The 22872-nt window shown below is 45.1% G+C and overlaps 1 protein-coding gene across 2 annotated transcripts in view; it reads right to left on the reverse strand.

Annotated features, from left to right (window-relative positions):
• Window positions 1-22872, reverse strand: part of grk3 (G protein-coupled receptor kinase 3) — a 61725-nt gene that overhangs the window by 5001 nt on the left and 33852 nt on the right. Inside the window, exons 3-20 of one of the 2 annotated variants that reach the window (XM_031578038.2) lie at window positions 18654-18727; window positions 18034-18135; window positions 17099-17173; window positions 16350-16411; window positions 15901-15952; window positions 15325-15416; window positions 14994-15093; window positions 14670-14748; window positions 14252-14382; window positions 12211-12305; window positions 10471-10578; window positions 7445-7511; window positions 4425-4525; window positions 2892-2958; window positions 1998-2093; window positions 1424-1586; window positions 894-1030; window positions 533-571 (exon numbers count right to left, since the gene is read on the reverse strand). In XM_031578038.2, the coding sequence (XP_031433898.1) occupies window positions 533-571; window positions 894-1030; window positions 1424-1586; window positions 1998-2093; window positions 2892-2958; window positions 4425-4525; window positions 7445-7511; window positions 10471-10578; window positions 12211-12305; window positions 14252-14382; window positions 14670-14748; window positions 14994-15093; window positions 15325-15416; window positions 15901-15952; window positions 16350-16411; window positions 17099-17173; window positions 18034-18135; window positions 18654-18727 (1640 nt within the window). The remainder of the gene's footprint in view (window positions 1-532; window positions 572-893; window positions 1031-1423; window positions 1587-1997; window positions 2094-2891; window positions 2959-4424; window positions 4526-7444; window positions 7512-10470; window positions 10579-12210; window positions 12306-14251; window positions 14383-14669; window positions 14749-14993; window positions 15094-15324; window positions 15417-15900; window positions 15953-16349; window positions 16412-17098; window positions 17174-18033; window positions 18136-18653; window positions 18728-22872) is intronic. The other variant, XM_031578039.2, reaches the window with a different exon arrangement.

Here is a 22872-nt window from a genome sequence, read left to right on the forward strand (position 1 = left end):
TGAGGACAGAACCCTACAAGTGTTTGTGTGTGTGCGCATGTGTATATATGTACAAAAACATACTACTGCCACATACTGCTCTACTGCCACATTATGCTACAGAAGCACTCTAACCAGTTCCAACATAGATGAAGCTTGCCGCTGTCAGTCTGCATGGTCTCCAGGTTGTGTGTGTGTGTGTGTGTGCTAGCAGACTTCTATTTATTGCCCACCATCACACCCCCTGGAACCTCTTAGATGTCCTGGGCAACCTGGACACCATTTCCCACAATACACCACAGCAGGAACATTCACGTGCCGCTGCAACGCGCAGATTCCACTGGGGTGGGGGCAGTAGAGCGGATTATATCCTGGACACTACATGGGGAAATGCGCTATGACCGGAGTCACTCATACGGCTATGGTGCGGGGATGCCTCCTGTGCATGTGCCAATTCTCCCTTCATCTTTTAAGGAGGAGAGAGGGAACGAGGGAGCAAGAGAGAGGGCAGGAGAGCAGGGATACAGCTGGGCTACACTGGGACTGAACTTACCGACATTTTATACTTTGTGAACACACTGAGCAGGCGGTCCTGCAATGTGCAGACAGAATGGACACCCAGAGAGAGACAGAGAGAGAGAAACACACACACACACACACACACACACACGCAGGACGGTGCAGACAGAATGGATGTGCACACACACAGACACGTAGGAGAGCATTCATTCAAAACAAAACAAAACATGAAACAATACAAGACCTTGGACACATAACCACACACACAGAGGACAAACAGTCTGCAAACTCAGACGCCATTCATTCATGACATGAAAATCACACAGTATACACACTTAACATGAAAACACTTAACAAATAAACCAACACACACACACACACACACACACTCTTACCCTGGACTCGCCCTCTCCTCTCCACTCCACGCGATTGGGGAACAGGTAGAAGTATCTGCGCTGCCACTGGGTCAGAAAGGGGTTGCCCAGCTTCAGCATGTAACCATGCATAATGCAGTCCTTCCCCAGGGCGTAGTCTGGACTCACACACACACACACACACACACACACACACACACACACACACAGAGAATCACAATGAGTTGTTATCTTGACTAATCTGCTATATCTATACCTGTGAAGTTAACAGAGTGATGAGTTATCTCGAATAACAGTCGAATAGTTCCCAGCGATTATCAAATAACATTTCGGCTTGAAATGCCCATTCCTACTCTAAGCTGGTGAGCTCTAGATGCACTTTGTGTAAATGTCAGAGAGTAGCGAGCGTGTGTGTGTGTGTGTGTGTGTCTGCACGTGTTTGCTTGCGTGCATGTGTGTGAGTGCGTGCACGTGTTTGCCTGTGTGCATGTGCGTGAGAGACAGAAGTGTGTTTGTGTGTGTGTGTGTGTGTGTGTGTGTGTGTGTCTCACCCTCCTCGTGGCCCAGCTGCTTGTTCTTGGCCCGCTTGCGTGCCTCGTTCTTGTCGGTGTCGCTGTTGACGGCCTCGTAGACCGTCTCAGCCACTTCCTGCTGCCAACGCTCCGAGATCACCAGAGGGAAGTTCTTATACAGCTCCTGATCACTGTCCAACAGCTGAGGGAGAGGAAGGAGGCAGGCAGAGGAAGATGATGAGAGACAGAGAGAGGAAGGGAGAGAATGATAGGCAAGGAGAGAAAGCAGAGAGAGACATGGGCATGAAGAGAGGGATGAATGTCCAAAGAAAGAAAATGATGGGAGAGATAAGAGGGAGGGAGACGGGGATGGGGGTGGACAGACATGTTGAGGGTGGTGGATTTATATCTGAATGCCTATATAGCCACAACTCAGTACCACTTTGTTTGTCCTGAATCATCAGTTAGCACACGCACAGACTGAACAAAACTGTACACATACACACACATACACTGAAGCTACCCAATCTTTTATGGTCACACAGATACACATGCGCGTGCACGCACACACATAGAGCCACCTCATTGACACACAGTGGTCTGAAAGGTGTACCTTGATGCCCTTGGTGTCTTCCTCGTCGAAGGAGCCAATGTCAAAGGCATCAGCAGCATTGACCTCACCTCTAGGGGGAATCAGTGGTGGAGAATACTGCAGAGAGAAAGACAAGAAGCGAGGGGGGGAGAAGAGGGTAGGGAAAGAGACAGAAGGAGGGAGGGAGAGGGGGAGTGACAGAGGGAGAGTGAGAAGGAAGGTTACAGAGAGCAAGAGAGAAGGAATTAGAGAGAAAGGGAGAAAAACAGAGGAAGACCGATAAGACGGCCAGGAACAAAAGACAGGAAGGGTTTCAATATAAGATATAAGAGCCCAATCACAACATCCATACAGCTCTGATGAAGCCAAGGCAACAGACACCACCACATGTTCTTGGGCTCTTATCAGTAATGGCACACAAATGCAAAAACAATCAGGCCTGGACTTAAAGGGAAGGGGAAAAAAAGAAAAGCTCACACAATGCAGCATTTAACCATGTGAGAGCAGAAATCTAGCAGCGACAATGTTACAATGCTCCACTGACATACTGGTGCAGATAAATACCTCATGGAAGAAAACAAGCCAGTGTTGCTTACCAAGGTCTGTATGTCTCATTCATGCATGTGTGTGCATGAGGAAAGTGTTCCTTCGCTTATGTGTTTGTGTGCTTGCAAATACCTAAGTCAACATGATTATATGGCACACTATAAGAAAGAGTTAGTGTCCTTTGAGTATTCGTGTTCTCTCTCTCTATCTTTCGCTCTCTCTTTTGCTTTCGCTCGCTCGCTCTCTCTCTCTATTTCGCTCTCTCTCTATCTCTCTCTGTGTGTGTGTGTATGATTGTGTAAGAAAGCAAGAGTTTGCATGTGCATGCATGTGTGCGTGGTTTTAAATGCCTAAGGATTGACAACTTACCTTCTGCAGGTACACTTGCTGCCAGTCGATACCTTTGAAAAATAGATGCTCCTTCACTTCTGAGGCCCTGTGTGTGTGAAGGAAGAAATACAGAATAATTTAACACATGCAGTTCCCCAATATCACCACCAGGGAACAGTGTTTCTACTGCCGGCCTTACAAACAGCAACACACACAGACACACTCCTATCTTTTCCCCTCTGCCAGTCTGTTGCTGTTACCTCATACCTCATCACACTGCCCCACCCACAAATATGCATACACACATACATTTACAAATACACACATGGACATATACAGACACAACAAGAACAATATGGGAACCTCTTTAAAGATCCCCTTTAATCCTGCCATTATGTATAATATGAAGGCCAAAGGCTCGACAGAGGTAAACTAGCTCTTCATCACGTCTGTTTTCAACACAGTCCAGGTTACTTCTCAGTGCAACACACACACACTTTTTCTCTCCCTCTCTCACACCTCACTGCCCTGAGGAGGAGATCTGTGTGCTGAAGCAGCACTGAGCTGCAATAAAATAAGAGCTCTTCTAAAGCTCTGCACTCACCAACCTCTCAGCCCTGTCTGGCCAGACAGTAGTTATATGTGTAAGTGTGTGTGTGTGTGTGTGTGTGTGTGTGTGTGTGTGTGTGTGTGTGTGTGTGGGGGGGCGGTGTGTAGACTGAGAGAGAGCGAGAAAGCGACAGGGAGAGAGGGCTAAAGCACCCCGCCCGGACAAGGATGGGGAAGAGGGCCAGGTACTGAGTACTAGAAGAGGAAAAAATTATAAAATTATTAAAATTATAATTACAAAAGGTCAGGTGGGAGAAATGATGAGACGGACAGATGAGAGAGAGAGAGAAAGAAACAAAGAAAGAAAGAAAGAAAGCGAGAGAGAGCGTGAAAGAGAAAGAGAGAGAGAGCAAATTGGATGGCAGGGCAGGGGAGGCTTGTGGTCGGTGAGGAGGGCTACGGTTGAGCGTGGAGGTTGGGGTTAGGGTTGAGAGGGGATTCCCAGGTGGTCGTGACAGCGAGATTGGCCTACTTGCCTTCCGGTATGTAAAAACCCTGACCTGGTCTCACCCCCCCTTCCACCCACCCCCACACACACACACACACAACCCCATAAATAAACACTATTCAGCTCTCCCTGCTCTGATGCTGTGTAATTAGGGCTGACATGTAAACCAGGGTGACCAACAAACCGCATGTGATGACAGCACTGTGGGCAGAGGGTAAGTGAAAAAGAGAATGAGAAAGAAGTGTAAGAGTGTGTGTGCGTGTGTGACAGAACAAGATAGAAGTGTGAGAAAAGAAAGAAGGAGACAGAGACAGAAGGGCAAAGGTGAAGAGACTAACTGAAGGGAATTTTAGTTTAGTTGAGTGTGTGTGTGTGTGTGTGTGTGTGTGTGTGTGTGTGAGAGAGAGGGGGGGGGGGCAGAGAGTACAGAGAGTGAGTGTGATACAGTAGAGAAACAGACAGGTGTAAGAGAGACAGGTGGGAGAGATGGTAGACAAACAGACAGGTGAGCTCACCCTCGGCCTAGGCAGCCCAGCCTCTTGACCACGTCCCTCTGTAACAGTCCCTCCAGTAGACACTTCAACTCCGCAGAGAACGAGTCTGGTAGCTCCACATTCTAGAGAGGAATAGAGGGAGGGAGATGAAGAGAGAGAGAGAGGGAAACAGAGAGGAAGAGAGAAGATGACTAATGACTGATGACTAATAAGTCACTTAACAAGATTGACAATAAATCCATTCCTGGATGCATCTCTCATTCAATTCAGCTTCAATACACATGACATGGAGTTGAACATCGTCAAGAAATATTTCCAGTGGAGTACATCAACACGACCATGTGTTTAGAGAGTTGGAGTGGAGAAGATGTCTGCTGGATTTGGAAAATTATTGAGGAGTAGTTACTAGATATGTGTGTGTGTGTGTGTGTGTGTGTGTGTGTGTGTGTGTGTGTGTGTGTGTGTGTGTGTGTAAATGAACAAGCAGTCATTTTCAGTTCCATCAAACTCAACAGACAATCGCCAAACTCCTTTACAAACTGCTTAAATAACTTTTTGATGTGGACCGAGATATATATTTTTTAGAAATATTTTCCCATTCATTTCGCCCAGCGTTAGGAAAGCTTCCATCAGGTACGCAACTTCACCATCCCAATCAAACCCCAGGACCATGTAGGTCACATCAGAGCAAAGTAGCTGACACACACACACACACGCATCACGTGCACCCCCCTACGTAATCGTCCAGACACAGCATGTGTGCAGGAGCACACGCACGAACACACAATTAAGGCAACAGACACATACAATCAGGAACATGCAGGTGGGGGACTGGAACAGGCTCTTTGTGTGTGTGTGTGTGTGTGTGTGTGTGTGTGTGTGTGTGTGTGTGTGCGCTGTGGGTCTGTGTTTAACGCTGCTAGGCCAGGCCTTATGGGATGTCTGTTGCCGTGGTAGCAGGGCTTTTTTAATTATTTTTTTTTAAACACCGGACAGACAAAGAAGTGATTCACAGCTGGAGAAGAGGAGAGAGAGACAGACGTGCTGAAATGGATGCAATGTGGAGAGGCTGTGAATAGGCATGAACCAGTGATTAACTCCTACTGTGAGCGCACCCACCCACCCACACACACACACACACACACACACACACACACACACACAGGGTTGTCCAGGGACACTGAGGGATGTGACGACGTACACCCAACCCTTTAGTCACCAGAGGTGTTACTAGAATGTCTTTCTAGTAATCTTTGGGTGGGCATTTGGATTATTTGGGTGGGCTCAAACAAAAGCCAAAAGGTGAGTAAGCTCGAATGGAGACGGTATAAAGAAATGTTCTTTGGCTGTTGTGCTCAAATATCAGCCTGTAGCTAAAACCAAAACTGAATTGCAGACTGCATCTTTAATGGCACTCAGTAGGCAATCAAATTACAAACCTCCCCTTGTGTTGATGGGCTGGTTTTGTTGATGGCTCGGTCCGAGCCACTACGTTTGTTTCCCGTTGTTACAGAGCCATCACTGTGTAACCTGCAGGTGCCAACACCAGACTTTCTTTGACCACTAGAACTGAACTGACCGCTAGAGGAGCGTGAGGAGCAATTTTTTTAATTTGAGAGGAAGACTTCACCTTTTAACCCCGCAGACTACTTGCTGAAGGACGCCTTTAGCTGTAAGAAGTAAACCACTGGATCAGCTGTGCCAAAGCTTCTCACAGATTGTCCACGGCGGTGCTTGGGATAACAACCTAAAATTGGCTTGGATGGGCTATCCATATTTAAGTCTGGAGTGGACACAGCAGAGCTGGAGGATGGCTGTGTCTGAACTTTGTTGTGGATGGAAGTTTGCTTTCCCCGACACTGAGATAGAAACGCTTACTTGATTTTGTAAGATGTACTGGACTTGACAGTGAAACACGGCCTGCTTTTTAATGAGCCACCTATCTATTTCTGGAAGATTTACCTAGCTAGTTAAATAAAACCAATCGAGTAAGCCTTCTGTTATATCATTTAATACAAGCCAACACAAGTGACTAGCATAGCATAGCCTGGAGCTGGCTAGCTAGCTGACCAATTACTAAACCAATGGCCAACCTTGGTGACCTGGTAACTTCAAAGAAACATGCAGCTTGCAAAACGTGCAAATCAACAGTAAAACTATACAAGACAACTAATATAACTTATAAGAACCAGATAAGGTATTGAAAGGTATTAACAGTTTAAACTGGATAGCTGAGAGCTACAAACAGGTTTTGCAGTTCACTTAAACATGTCTGTACCAAGAAGAAGTGTCGTGGTTTGGCATGATCAGTACACCCCCATTTTTTGATGAGCGATGACAAAATTACAGAAAACTACACACGCTAATGAGGCAATGCCCACCCCAGTCCACCCGTAAACACGCCCGTTAGTCACTTTGCTGTCATTCCTTATGAAGTGTGTTTGAGTGGCCTGCAGAAGGGTTCTGCCTCTGTGTGTGTCTGTGTGTTTATCTATGTATGAATGTTTCAGAGCGTGGGAAAGCGTGTGAGACAAGATATTTGAGTGTGTATGCTTATGCACATCAAACGATGTGTGTGTGTGTGTGTGTGTGTGTGTGTGTGTGTGTGTGTGTGTGTGTGTGTGTGTGTGTGTGTGAGAGAGAGAGTGTATTGGAGCGTGTGTGTGCGCTTAGCTGCAGGTAGCTGCTGTTTATGACCAGGTTGTAAAATGCAAACTGCACATGCAAATGATAGTAGCCACCTCTTCCGCTGTCCTGACAACACACTCAAAATAGACCACACGCACACACACACTCACAAACACACCTACACACACACAAACGCACATATAAAACAGTTAATGTTAAGGGCCTATAAGGTCAGAGAGGGTGAGAAACACAGCATCAGAAAGACAAGAGAGAAAAGGAAATAGATAGCACACCTAAAGACATCCCATTGGTATGGCTGTAAAGAAACTTGTGTTGTGTGTGCATGTTTCAGATAGTGTGTGTAAGTGTACATATATACATATTAAAAATACATAAATAAAAATACACCTCACCATGGTTAGCGTCATGCGGTCGATCTCGTGTTTGTCTTTGGTTTTGTGCTGCCGGAATGGACTGTGCCTGAGGAGAGAGGGGAGAAGGTGCAAGGTTACTCAGGTGTAGAGGTCGACCAGTATTTTGGCAAAGCCTTGTGTTTAACCCAACTACTCTTTTTATACACTTTTAAATTACTTTTTCTATTTTGTAGTTTTGAATTAACATTAGTTTACAGATGCTCCAGGTTGGCAATGTAACCCACAACATATGCAGCCTTCATTTGCATTCATTCAGATGGCTGGTTGACCAGTTCAGTTTCTTAAAGGTGCAGTATGTAGTTTTTACTGGCATCTACTGTTGAGGTTGCTGAATTGGAACCAGCTGAATACCCTTCCCTTTACAAGCGTGTGCTTGAACATAAAGGTGCGTCCTTGGTTTAATTTAGCTGGTTAACTAGTAGACGTTAGTTTAATTTGCTATCTTTGCTAGCCTGGTCAATGCCATCGTAGCCATTTATTTCCCTTTGATACCGTATGGTCAATGGTTTAGTTTAAGGGAGTACATTTCACTAACAGTTAATCAGTCTTAGTGTTTGGTGACGGTTAATAGGCTAGACAGCTTTTCTGCCCCTTTGGGCTTATCTATGTCATAAGCACAGTTTACAGATTTCAGACGCATCGTCAATGGGAAAACGGGGAAAAAAGAATATAGCTTCTTTTGTTGGCTACATTAAAAGAAGACTCTGCAGTAGAAATCTGCACAGAATGGATTTTTTTCAGGCCCACTCGCACAAGAAATAGTTTGTAAAACAGGCTATTTTGTCCGCTTGCACCAGAGGTATAAGTCTACAGTTGATGGATTTCCCAGTGCCGCACCAGTCTGCTCTCATGAACATGTTCTCTGGTAAAAAAACACCCACCTAACCTTCTGCACTTTAAGAACATAAACTACATTGCAGTAACTTTCATTTCATTTTATACATAAATGTATATTTTGTGGTAGTCCTGCCAATCATTTCTTCCTCCCGCCGTCGTATACACACCAGTTTCCAGTGCACTCTGCGATCAGAACTTGTCACACACAGCACTCTTCACTGGCTCCCTGTACTTGCTAGAATTACATTTAAATCCCTCACTCTCGCCTATAGGACAGCCACTGCAGCAGCACCAGCCTATTTAAATAACATAATTCAGTGCTTTTCACCCTCTCAACCACTTCTCTCCTCTGATGAGCATCTGTCGTCTTTGCCTTCCCTCAGCAGCAAAAGATTACAGTCAAGACTACCTACCTAGTGCTGCTAGTTCCAGTGACAGCCTTGGTACATTTAAAAAGCATTTTAAAAACTTTTAAAACCATAATTCTCTTCTTTGAGGCATACTTCATAAATATAATAGTTTTGACATTTGGAATTATCATTGTTATCATCATCATCATTATTATTATTATTATTAATAATTGATTGTTTTAAATTTAAATTTGTATTATAAATTGATACTTTTGTTGACAAAAACATTTGCTAAATACCTTAACCATAACCATCATATTGAGGTTGCAATGAGATATAAAACACAAATGACCTACAGCTTGTTAAAAACCCAACAGAAGAAATTATCTCTGGTATCGGTTTGATTTGACCCTCCTAGGGGAAGTGGACCTCCTCCCTGACGACTCTTACTTGACTTACATGGCCACGATTATTCCAGTTAGTGCCTTGCCTATTTTTGGTAACCACGCTGAGGTTTCCAAACCAACAGGTCATTGCAAACGTTAATGGACTCAATAAAAACATCATTAGAACATTTTCGCGAGCGATATGTCAGCGCTAAAACCCCTTGTCTGTCTGCCTGTCTGTCCTTTTTTCAGATGGAGTTAGTGTCGTCATCAAAAGTCATTCTGTCATCTAGCAGGGGGGTGCCCAAGTACCTTACGGTCTCCACAGCCATACCACTGATAAGAGTCAGTACTGTGACAGGAGGGTTTCGGTAGAAGTCAATATGAGTTGAGTTGCAAATATGAATCATCACACTACTTGATGAAATTGTCCAAGACTGGACCAGAGTCCACCTCCTGGTCCAGAGATTGACAATAACTGAATCATCCACAAACTTTATTATAAACCTTGACTCAAACATACCCTGGCAGTCATTGGTGTAGAGAACAAATAATGAAGGCAACAAAAGGCAGCCTTGGAGTGACCCTGCAAAGCACATCAGGACCTCCAACAACACGACTTCTCTGTGACCTCATTGTCAGGAAGTCGACCAACCACCATATAGTGCCAAAGTCAATGCCCAGCCTTTTAGAAAGGCTGTGAGTTAGAATATGGGGTGGTATACAGACTTTGCACTGTTGCTTTGGCTTCCTCTACCACATTCCTCGCTTGATATGCGACTTGGAGTGTGTCAATTACACTCTGCATCATGACCGGTAAAGTCCTCTTCACGATTCGTTCAAAACTTTTCATTACTAGTGAGGTAATCATTCACCACCTTTGGTGTGTTTGCATGCATGTATGATACTGTGTGTGTGTTTGCGTGCATGTATGATACTGTGTGTGTTTGCGTGCATGTATGATACTGTGTGTGTGTTGCGTGCATGTATGATACTGTGTGTGTGTGTTTGCGTGCATGTATGATACTGTGTGTGTGTTGCGTGCATGTATGATACTGTGTGTGTTTGCGTGCATGTATGATACTGTGTGTGTGTTGCGTGCATGTATGATACTGTGTGTGTGTGTTTGCGTGCATGTATGATACTGTGTGTGTGTCATGTATGATACTGTGTGTTGCGGTCATGTCCTGTTGGAGAGTGGCTGTTCTGACCCCCTGTCCTGATCAGACTGCTTTGAAGAGTTCAAACACAGTCAGAAGCATGCGGACACACACACACACACACACACACACACACACAACACATCAATCGAGAGACGTCAGCTTCTCTTCGCGCCTCCATACCTGTGTGCTGACCTGCCCGGCCAGACTACAACATTTACCCTTTAACACACTTCAAACGAGAGGAGTGGGGGTTGAGGGAAGGGGCTTACCCTCGCAGCAGTTTGAAGAGCATGCAGCCCAGAGAAAACCAGTCAGCGCTGCTGTCGTACGCTGTACCCTTCTGCAGAACCTCGGGAGCCATGTATCCATGCGTGCCTCTGCAAGAGAAACATCATACCATTAGACGCCACCAGAACCACACCGACACAGACACAGACACACACCGACACAGACACAGACACACACCACACACAGCCAGAACCCAGCAATAGCCTAGATCGACACCCACACTCATCTGACCGACACCCACCACGGTCTGTCAACCCCCCCCCCCCAAAAAAACCCTGGACGCACGCACACAAACACACCCGTGTTTTTACATATACATATACACATATTTACTACACACACTCAAACCATACAGACCCTCCCTACCAAGCCCTACAGGCTACTAGGCATGCTCCCTAAATAATGAAAATCATACTACACTATAGGCAAGTTTGTCCAGTCGTACAGAATTACATATATAATCATATACTCAACCGCAGCATTCTAAACATGCAAACCTGATGATGATGATGATGATGATGATGATCATTATAAGCCACCAAATCCACACACACAAAAGCTGGGTGAGATACAAGTCTGCAGGTTAAAATAGCAGAACCACCATCCCCAGTCTAGTAGGTTAGAGTCAGGAATAACAACTTCCCTAACTGACTAAGAAGCCTGAATGCTGACCAAAATTTATTTTGAGCTTACAGAATACTAAAGTAGGATGGTTGAATTTAAAAGGCTGTTTGGGTTCACAGATGAGTTCCACAGATTCCACCTTTGTATGGTCATTGTGGTACATTTTGAAGTGCACCTCCTATTCAAGGGATTTCGTTTTTTCATGAATCCACTTGTCTCTCTGGTATCCCTACCCCGTGCAGTGTCAACTGACAGAATTTGAGTTGACCTTAAACTTCTCATAGTGGTGCTGACTGGTGGACTTTAGGTCTTCACCACTTCCTCATACACTCAAATCTGAAGTGCATCCTTGAGTGCATAATGCTGTGACGTGCTAAAAGTCGTGCCTTCAGCGATCTGATTGTTCCCAGGGTTGGAAACATGAAGGCAGGAGAGCAGAGTTGGAAGTCCTGCTGTCCGCCCCTCTATTACATCATAGCTCGAGGTTACGCACTTTTAAGGGTGCAAGTGTGAGAATGAGGTTACGTACTTTTAAGGGTGCGAGTGTTAGAATGGGAACTAGGCCTAGGAGGGTACAGCTCTGCACCAGCTCATGTCTCATCTCACATCTTAGCACCTGCTGGCTTCTCAGGCTACTGTGAAATGTGACCATGTCATTAAGGAGTTATCGACAAATAGCTGAAGTAGCTAAGCCTCCATCTACGAGCTGTGTACTCGTCCACAACATGAATGCAATAAGAAAAGCATCTTCTCATGGAACGCGAACACAAAGCTAGAAAAAAAATACCTCTGATGCACGCACTTACAACACACCCACATGCATACGCATACGCATGCACACACACACACACACACACAAGCACAAACAAATCTGAACAGACAACATGTGGAGTTGGAGTAACTATAGCAAGATGCAAACCCTGAAACACACACTTTGTTTGATGGCATCTCTTCAGTACGAATAAATCAAACAAACAAACAAACACTAGGTGCATCCCCTCCAGTCACCAGACAAAATCAACAAACTTCACAAGCCTGAGGACATGAAAACACAGAGATTTAATTTGATCCAAGAAGAGGAGTAGAGGGTCACTCACACGCTGGCGTGAGGCTTCTTCTTGGAGAAATCGCAGGCCAGGCCCAAATCAGAGATGCGCACATGACCATGCTCGTCCAAGAGGATGTTGGCAGGCTGAGGGAGAGAGGGAGGGAGGGAGAAAAAAAAGAGTGAATGTGAGAGAGAGAGAGAAATAGAGAGAGAAACATGAGGATTAGTTGGAGAGAGATTGATCCAGGGGAGAGAGATTGAGCGAGTCGGCTCTAGTGTGAGACAGGCAGTGCTGGCGTGGGGTGGGACCGGCAAACTTGTTCCTGGAAAACAGACCCGCTTTCCTGGAGAGGCAGTCTATTTGGATCCAGCACAGCGCTTCCTGACGCAACCACACTGGCGCTTCTGCACCATCTTCAAAGCACAAAAGCACAAATCCACCACTTCATTTTGCTCTGGTTTGGGGGGGTGGGGGTGGGCGTTCTCATACGTTTGGTCAAATGCATAGACTGGTCGGCTAGCAGAAATGACCAGTATGCGTCATTCACATTGCTATTTCCCATCACACACAATTTGAAAATGTTACTAAAACAAGCTGCAAACAAAAAGTTGCAAACAGATGGATACTACCGCTTAATGATCCTCTGGATACAAGCCCAAGAACCCCCAAAAGTTCTCGAATCCTATGGGGTTATATGTGTGTGCTTTAATGTGGTGCTGAAGCGAATCATCGATTGGGTTTGTTGGACTAACTCTTGTCTTGTTTAAGACCGAATGCGCAAAAAAGACAGAGAGAGAGAGAGAGAGAGAGAGAGAGAGAGAGAGAGAGAGAGAGAGAGAGGGAGAGAAAGAGAGAGAGAGAGAGGGGGGGGGGGGGGGGGGGGGGGTGAGAGCTGTTTTTTTGCTGTTGTTTTGTTTTAGGGAATGTTTTGTGCAATTCACACAGCTCTACTTAGGGCTGTGGTCTGAATGCATGCATCTCTGACTCACAGCCCTGTGAGTATCTTTAGCAGGGTGACTGCCCCTGGGCAGTGGCCTCTGGCACAACAGCACAGAGTTATTATAGAAATGTACACTAAACTGGTTCAGAGAGAAGGAAAGGTTCTGGTTCAGAGAGAAAGAGAGAAAAAAAGCCACAAAACACAAATGTTTTGCCTGAAAGTTCAATTGAGAACTGAAGACCAGTAGCATCTTTGTCAACACTATATATTTCGGAAAGAGAGGGAACAGACTTGAAAGGCCTCGGGGGAAAAGAAAGAAAGAAAGAAAATTTGTTTTGCCTCAGTTCAGTTGAGGTCTGCAGACCAGACGTATCCTTTTTAACTAGTACAGCAGAGAACAGCACTGATGAGAGGAAGATAACAACAGGCGGCCATTAACAAAAAATTAAACAAACCACAGTGGTGGTGTTTTAAAAAAAATGATCCCCTGACAAATATGCGTCTGGACTTGTCAGATTGTTGTGTCACACAACAAACAAGCAAAGCATTTATGTAAAGGGCTGACTGCAAAGCCACAGGGATTAAACTTGTGAACCCTTCATGTTTGGTCCCTGTCCCACTTCTCACTGTCGCCTCCTCAGTGGCCTTCGGCCGTGACCTCAGAACCGGCCAATGAGTCACGGCTTTAACGTGTCTGGAGGTTTTTTTTTTTTTTAATCACTAATGAGCTACGGGTGTAGTAAAGTAAAGGCCAATGGAGACTGCACGACAGTGACCTCAAGACTTCACTTCTCTGATTGTCCTGGAAAGATTCTGATGGCTCCTGACTATTGATTGGACCTGGTGCAGGTCTAGGGGGTCGGGACACGATCAAGGCTCATGAGCTGCTCCGGTTGAGGGGGGAACTCTGTGTACAGATGGTCCAAAGAAGCTGAAAGGAAATGTGTTAATTGCTGGGCTGGGCTGAGCACGCCAACCACACTATGGCCCTGGGGACTAACACTACTCCGATAACTCCTCTTGTGTCTCGCTCGCTTGCTCCGTCTCAAAACCTCATGTGATGATCTAGCTCAGACCAGGGACACAGTGGGTGTGGAGGGGAAGGCGGGGGAACACAGTGGGCGTGGGGGGGAAGGCGGTGAGGCTCACCTTCAGGTCTCTGTAGACCACGAAGCGGTTGTGCATATGTTCCAGACCCAGGATGATCTCAGCCGCGTAGAAGCGCATCTCCTTCTCACTGAAGACACCGTGCTGGGAGAGGTGATAGTGCAGGTCCCCACCTGGCATACACACACACACACACACACACACACACACACACACACACACACACACACACACACACACACACACAGACACAGACACAGACACAGACACAGACACAGACGCACACACGTGCCGCATGAGCATATGCAGACCCAAACAGAAACAGACAAAATTAAATCGAAAGACAGCAGTATTAGACTGTGGTCTCTGAGGCTGAATGCAGACAGATAAATGGGCGTGTGTGTAATTTGTTTGTGCAAGGGGGTATGAGAGGTGGTAGGCCTAATAAAATGTGTCTTACCATTCATCAAATCCAGGATGAAACAAAGCTTATCTGGGGTATGGAAGGCGTACGTCATACAAACAATGAAAGGGCAGTCCTGAGGACACAGGGGGGAGAGACAGACAGAGAAAAAGACAGACAGAGAGAGACAAACAGAAGAAAAAGCTTTTAGGTTTTCCTGGAAGAGAGTTTGAGTGTTCACAAATTATAGTGAAAGATAATAGCATGCAAAGATAATAGCATGCATTCCTCAAAGTGTCATTCCAGTGTCCGCAATCTATCGATTATGTTCCTGAGTATGTGGTCAGTGTGTGTGTGTGTGTGTGTGTGTGTGTGTCTCACCCCTGTGCTGACAAGTGACAGCATAATCCTCTCATTCAGGGCTAAGGTCTCTCCCTGCTTCATCTTAATCCTCTTCTTGTCCAAACACTTCATGGCATACCTGACACACACACAAAAAAAGAAAAACCCACACATTACAATAAATCCCATATACAGAGACACACATATTGCCACAGATTAGGATCAGTAAAAGCACATCCCTCTGGCTCAGCCTTTCACACGCTAAAAGGGTTAGCTATGTTAAAGTTAAAGTTAAAGTTATGTTGAGGTGTTTGTTAAGGTCCTCGTTAAGTGGTTGGTTAAGGTGTTTGCTAGGGGTGCTCTCACTCACATTTTGCCCGTGTCTGCCTTCCTGCAGCCGTACACCTCTCCAAAGCCGCCTCGGCCAATGATGCGATGCACACTGAAGTCATTCATCGTCAACTTAGGAAGACAGAGAGAGAGAGTGAGTGAGTGTCTTCTAAAAGCCCATCAGCTTCAACCGTCAAGTTCAATCAATAAACATTAAAACCTATACAATATTTACACTTACTAATATATAGCTCTTGTTACAATGTAAGCATCCGATATCCCATGAGATAGCTCTATTAGGTATCTATTAATGTAGCATGAAAGGAAACATAGTGAACTATGGAACTTTAAGGAGCGCAACTTTTTCTCCAGACACACACAACACATACAGGGCAGTCATACTCTGCACAGTTTCCACCTTAGTGGCCACAAATCAAACTCCCACCACACACACACACACACACACACACACACACACACACACACACACACACACACACACACACACACACACACACACACACACACACACACACACACACACACACACACACACAGACACACACAGACACAGACACAGACACAGACACACACGAGGCGACGGAAGAGAACTCACGTGGATGTTAAGCTCCACATTCTTCCACTGGCAGAAGCGAGTGAACTTGTCACTATGAGGAGAGAAAGTGGAGAGCGAGCAAGAGAGAGAGACAGAGAGAAGAGAGGGAGGGAGAGTGGGGGAGAGAGAAGGAGAGTGGATTATAAAAATGATACATTTCTACAGGAGTTGAAATTGATCACTTGTGAATTTTGGCTGTGGACAATGGAGTCCTTGGAAAAGGTTGCATTTTTTTTTCACTCACAGAAATGGGAAAAAAAAGGAAAATGTTAATCAGTCTCAAAACCAATATGCAGTGAAATTATAAGAATTACCATACAACAATTTAGGACATAAACACTGAAACAAAGAGGATTGGCAGGTATGTCTGATATGATTAAGACAGGTGTGTGAGTGTGAGTGTGAGTGAGTGTGAGTGTGAGTACACTGCGGCAGACTACGCTCCACACCTTTCTATGAACTTCTGAAAGATGTTGCCTCGAAGGCTGTCGCATATCTCCACTATGTAGGGCTGCAGAGGATGAAAAATGACATCAGAACACATCTCCAGGCACCCCATTACATCACATTATCTGTACCTTCACACACACCTACCCTTCTTTTGCTCTCTCTCTCCCTCACACACGTACGCACTCACTTTCTCTCCCACACACACACACACCCACACACACACACACACACACACACACACACACACACACACACACACACACACACACACACACACACACACACACACACACACACACACACACACTTTCTCTCTCTCTCACACACACACACACACACTTCTTTCACAATCTTATCTAGTAACACACATCAGGCCCCCGTATATCCAGCATAAACTAAGCTTTCTCACACACACACACCTCCATGACACCCACGTCAACTAAGCTCACACACACACACACACACACACCCACATAAACTAAACTTACTCTCTCTCACTCACACACACACAGTTTCTCTGCCACATAACCTGAACTAGGCTACTCTCAAACACACACATATCTAGCTTCCCTGACAACCACAAACACATACACACACAGCTTTGCTGATACCCAAATAAACTTAAATTACACTAATCTACCCCTACACAAATGTCTTTATCACACAGACACACCCTGTTCTTCTTCATGTCACTGAACTGCATACTGTGCGCTGTAAAAACCCTTGTGTTAGACACAGCGCTACTCACCTGGAAGAGATTGGGCGGCACCTGCTTCTTGGCCAAGTGGGTTTGGACATGCTCCACAGCTTTCTTAGAGAAGGGCTGTAAGACACACACACACACACACACACACACACACACACACACACACACACACACACACACACACACAAGTTGTGTTTCAAACGGCATAATAGCATAATTCAGATAAATAATAGTGAATAGAGGCAAGTGGTTAAATGCAAACAAGATGAAACAAACTTCACTATCAAAGGTCAAGGACAGCGGACACATATCAACCTGACACAGAAACAACTGTGTGTGTGTAAACAGCATTTAGAACTTTACTCTGACATGATTGTGGCCCAAGAGTGTGCGGGTACGTAGGTATGTGTGTGTGTGCATGTGTTGCTGTCAGTGTAGACCAATCCGTGTGTGTGTGTGTGTGTGTGTGTGTGTGTGTGTAGCACTGATCTGAGCACACTTCCATCCTGTCTAGAGATGCACAGAGCTTGTGTGTGGTACACATGAACATGTGTGTTCAGTATATTTGCAAAGGGGGAGAGGACGACAGACTAGCAACTTGTTCATGACATGATTGTAAATGTGTGTGTGTGTGTGTGTGTGTGTGTGGGGGGGGGGGGGGGGGGGTGCCTCATGAACATGATGTATGTATAGTCTTTGTATTTGCGAAGTGGGTGTGCATGTATTTATGCAGGACAGCAACTCCCTTCACGAGATGACTATTCTGCATCTGTGTGTGTTTGTCTAGCTTTCATGCCAAGAGGACCGCAAACTTCATGGTGTATTAATTTTGAATCTGTATGTGTAAGTACATGAAGAAAGTGTTTAACAATACCCTTAATAAGCTACTGTGCGCCTATGGTGTGTGTGTGTGTGTGTGTGTGTGTGTGAGCAGTATTTGGCCACTGTGAGTGAGTGTGTGTGTGTGTGTGTCTTACATGTGAGCAGGACAGTAGTTCCTTCATGATGTAGCCGTCATAGATCTGTCGGCTGCGTGTCTGCCTCTCCTCCTCAGAGTCCAGCTTCTCATACTCCTTAATCTGAGGGGCAAACAACATTAGGATTACACTAATCTCACATGTGTGTCTGTGTGTCTGAACGCGAGTGTGTGTGTATTTGTGTCTGGCTGGGCTGAGCCAGTCAGAAGCCATCATATGACCTGCTACATCTGCTACAACAGGACAAATCAGATGTGAGCTGCTGTGTATGCAGAAAGGTGACATTGTGTGTGTGTACGTACGTGGATGTCATGTGACTGAATGCAACTACTTCCACACCAGCAAGATTCGGTCCGTTTTTCTGTCAGCAGGATTATGCAAAAGCTATCAGAGCAATTCTCATGAAACTTGGAGGGGTGTAGCATGGGCCAAGGCAGGACCCATTACATTTTGGAGTGGATCTGTTCACATGGCAGAGGTCTACGCTCTCGGAGTGCCCTTCTAGTTTGCGTATGCATTTGTTGGTGAGCATTGGTGACTGTGTGTGTGTGGGTTAGTATTTCTGTGGGTGAAAGGAATGAGAGATTCTGGTGTGTGTGTGTGTGCGTGCGCATGCTCACCTCCTCGTAGAACTTCAACTGGGGCACAGCCTCGTCTATCTCATTCAAGCAGAAATCCTTGAAGAGTAAGAAACCTGAATAACAACACAAAGACAATATCTGTTTACTTCATTATTTGTATTAAAGCCTTGTCTCATCTAAAAAAAAATAAAAAATAATAATACCAATACTCTACAGATCCTAAATAAAAGGCAACATTTTTGGGTGACAGAAAAAACGCATTCAGACAGGCTACATTGCTTCAGTGATTTGTTGTTATTTGTAAAGTCTTAGGAAGTGGCTGTGCTGGATGAGGGAAAACAAACAGCAGTGTTTTAACCAGAGGACTGAACAGAAACCAAGCCAACTGTCGACTGGGTTGGTAAAGACCCGGCCCGTATCCCCCCGGGTCAGAACCACTCCAGACCCGTTTCAGAGTTCACTGCAATCTGGGTCTGAACCCTTCTGGGGAAATGGAGCATTTCGCCACCTTTTGATGTATGTTTTTATAGGCAACTACTTTCAGTATCATTTTCAAATGAATTCTGATGGTGTGTGGTCATGTGAAGGCCAAATAAAAACACCTGTCATTCCTGCTAGCTGCCCAGGCTAAGCACTATGTAGGTCTGTGGTCCGGAAAGAAGCAGCCTGCTAAAATGTAAAAAAAAAAAAAAGGCCAAAAGACATGCTAGCAAACTTTTATCAGTCTGTTTGCAATGTCAGGAAGTTAACCCTTTTTTTTTTTTTTTTTGCTTTAACCCTTCAGATAAGCCACAGAGGATCCATTAAGGCCATCAGGCTAAGTCTGAAAACAGAATTAGTCTTAGTCCTGGTCTAGGGGAAAGTCCTGTTGTCTGACTATGCCTCACCCTGTTCACAAGGAGGAATACAAGTTTAGAATAGTTTAGATTCAGTGTTAGGTTTAGGGTACAGACTTTGGTCATGATTAGCTGACTATTAGTGGAACGGTTGTTTAAAATTACACTTAGGCCTAGCTGACATTTATGTTGAGCATTATGTTTTTGGGTGTTGACTGTTTGTTAAATAGCTTGTTCCAGATTGGTGGCCATTACATAATGAGGCGACGGGTATAGAACAAACAAACACGGTGTATTTAAAGGCTTTGGGCTGCACCTAGCAAAGGTGAATGGGAGCAGCCTTCCCCTGTTGTTATCGGACCATCTCTCACTCTGCGTCTGCAGGCAAACATCTCAATCAGGGGCTGGCCGCAAGCATTCAGAGGGAGTTTACACAACAGAGTTTACTACGCAGACCCGGGCAGCCAGCTGTCCCCTCCCCCCCTCTGCAGTTTATTTATAATAAAATGACGGAGGAGACGCTTGGGAAAAAGGCGGAACCTGGCTATGCTGGGCTGGGCTGGGCTGGGCTGAGATGGGGTGTTCTCGACTGGTAAGTGCTTCAGATTGGCTTTTAAGTGGTTAAGAGTCGAAAGCCACAGGGGGAAACTTCCTTCCAGGTAATAATGACAAATGCAGGAGAGCGGAGGACAAAACTAGTCTTCAGCTGGATCTACCCTGCTGTCATGGTAGAATGTTCTAGTTCCACGTTCCAACCCCTTGTGAAAGGATGATTGGAAGCTTCTGGTTCTGATTATTTAGGGCTAAACCCAGTCATATATCAGAAATTCAAGAGGAAAAGGTGAAAGTGTAACAAGCATGTATGGTGATTAAAGCTACTGTACATTTTTACTTCACTGCATATGGTTGCCGTGATGTCATGCAAGAGCTTTCTTGTATACCGTTCAGTTTTATACATTTTAACACTTATTGAAAGCACAGCACAACAGATGAAGCAAATTAGGAATAGGAAAAGCCAAACTGAGCAATGCAAAACCATATAGATTCAACAATGTAAATCTCTACACAACAGCAGCCATGAGAAATGTTTCTCAAACACAGAGTCTGTGATGAAGACAACAGACTTAGATGATCAGAAACACCAGGCTCAATAACAGCAGTAAAAACAGACTCAGTATTGAGACAGCAGAGTCAAGAGTGACTAGCACTGGACTCAGTGATGACAAAATGGACAAAGACAAAATCAACAGTCTCTGACTACCACCACCAAGGACTTCACACTCCGAGAAGGCCGGAAGCCCACTAATAGGCCTGCCTCCATTTTGGTCATATGATGGCTTGATGGCCTACAACACTCTTTTCACCCAAAAAGAGGAAGTCAGCTTTCCTCAACAGACAAGCAGGCATTTCAGCATATAAGCATGCACTCCGGCCTTACTTCCAGAAATATCAACATCAGCAAATTACAGTTCACAAGAGCTTTTTAACGGTTACGTTTTTATGGCATAAATACACCCATGCACGCACACACACAAACGAGTGTCACAGCCGTTCACGCACACAAAAACATCCATACCCCCACACACACATACAAGCCAGTGATCAAGGGCCTTCCCGTCCTCAAGCACAAGCAGTTGATGGACCACCAGAGAGGAGATGCAGTGAGTTCTTGTGGTGAGTTCAGTGTTGTGTGTATATGTGTGAGTGCATTTCACCACCAGGTCATGACTGTAGTGGGCGTAAATGTGCGCTTTGGGTATGTGTGTGTGTATGTGTGTGTGTATGTGTGTGTGTATGTGTGTGTGTGTGTGTGTGTGTGGTAGAAAAACACATAAAGGACACTGGACAACAGGCTGAGATTAGAGACAGTGGAGGGGATCAGTCTTAATCAGACGAGGAACCACACTCGTCTAATTCACCAAATCCTCCCTTGCTCTGATGCTTTCATTCTCTTTTTTTCCGCCCTGTTTTGACCTTTCACTTCAGCCTCTCCCCTGCTGGGAGCAGAACGTGCTGTCTTCATCAAAGAGAAGAGATGTAGAGAGAGAGAGAGGGAGAGGGAGAGAGGGTGTGAGAAAAAGAGATGGCGAGAGAGAGTGAGAGAGAAAGAGAAAGAGAGGAATGGACAGGGCCGCTCAGACCGTAGCTGTGGTTTGCACAAGTTATATATACCGTGACCAAACGGTGTAGTGAAGCAGCACTACCTCGCAGGCAGCCACACACACACACACACACACACACACACACACACACACACAGAAATAACCCGCCCTGATCTGATCGGCTAGCGCAGACAAACCATATCTCCATGGAAACAGCAGAGGGCCCCCCCTTGGGCTGTCCATGATGGAGGACAGCCTGCGCAGACACATACAGACACAGACAGACAGACAGACACACACACACACCCAGAGGCCTGTCACGGTTGATGCTTGTGCTAAAGGCAGCTGGCCACACCAAGATTACATAAACATCCAGGAGTACTAATTACCCCAAAAGCTGACTCACTGCATCTCTCTCTGTCCGTGTGCATCACACTGTTTGTGATGCTATCGCCTGTCCTCGAGCCTGTCCACTTCATTCTGTTATCAAATAAGTCAATCTACAGTCAATTGCAAACAAATATTTCATTCTTTGCTATGCCGATGTGTTCTAAAATATGTCACTGGTGTTGTTGAAATGGGGACAAAAATAACAGGACAAAAAAAAACAAACAAACAAACAGCCAAATGATATCAGCAATGCTGGATGTTGAATGTTAACTGCAGATGTCATCAAACTACTTGCTTTACTATCTTTGGGCAGGTTTGCGCCATGGGCCATCTGTTAATACACTGACTTCTTGTCCTCGTCAATTAAGACCACAGACGCGAGACCTATTTATCCTAAGCAATCACAGCTGCTCTCTACTCAACACTGAACTAAATACATACAAGCACACGTTGTACCTTAGATTAGGCAGAGGTTAACATGAGTTTAAGATTTCAGTTTTAGCGATTACCGATGTGTTCTTGCACAAGAACTACAGTGCATTGAAGTCGATATAAGTGATGGTAGCTGTGTCTCACTTCAAAGGACATCTCTCGCTCTGGTTATGATGCTGTGAAAGCACAACTTCAGTTACCACGCTAACACGCTAACCCACTGTGACCCATAACCACTTCTACTGGTTTTCAAAACAAGGCAAGGCAATTTTATTTATATAGCGCATTTCATGCACATGTGCAACTCAATGTGCTTTACATATACAAAAGCAGGAAAGACAATAAAGAATTAAAATGATAAAAAATAAGAGTAAAGGGAAACAAGTAAAAAGAAGATGATAAACATAAAAATAAAAGATAAGAAAGTAAGTGTACTGGAAGAACATAATCATATGGAATATAGGTGCCACAACTCACAGTTTAGACAGGTACTCCTGT

Source organism: Clupea harengus, chromosome 12 (genome assembly GCF_900700415.2).
Source record: "Clupea harengus chromosome 12, Ch_v2.0.2, whole genome shotgun sequence".
NCBI lineage: Eukaryota > Metazoa > Chordata > Actinopteri > Clupeiformes > Clupeidae > Clupea > Clupea harengus.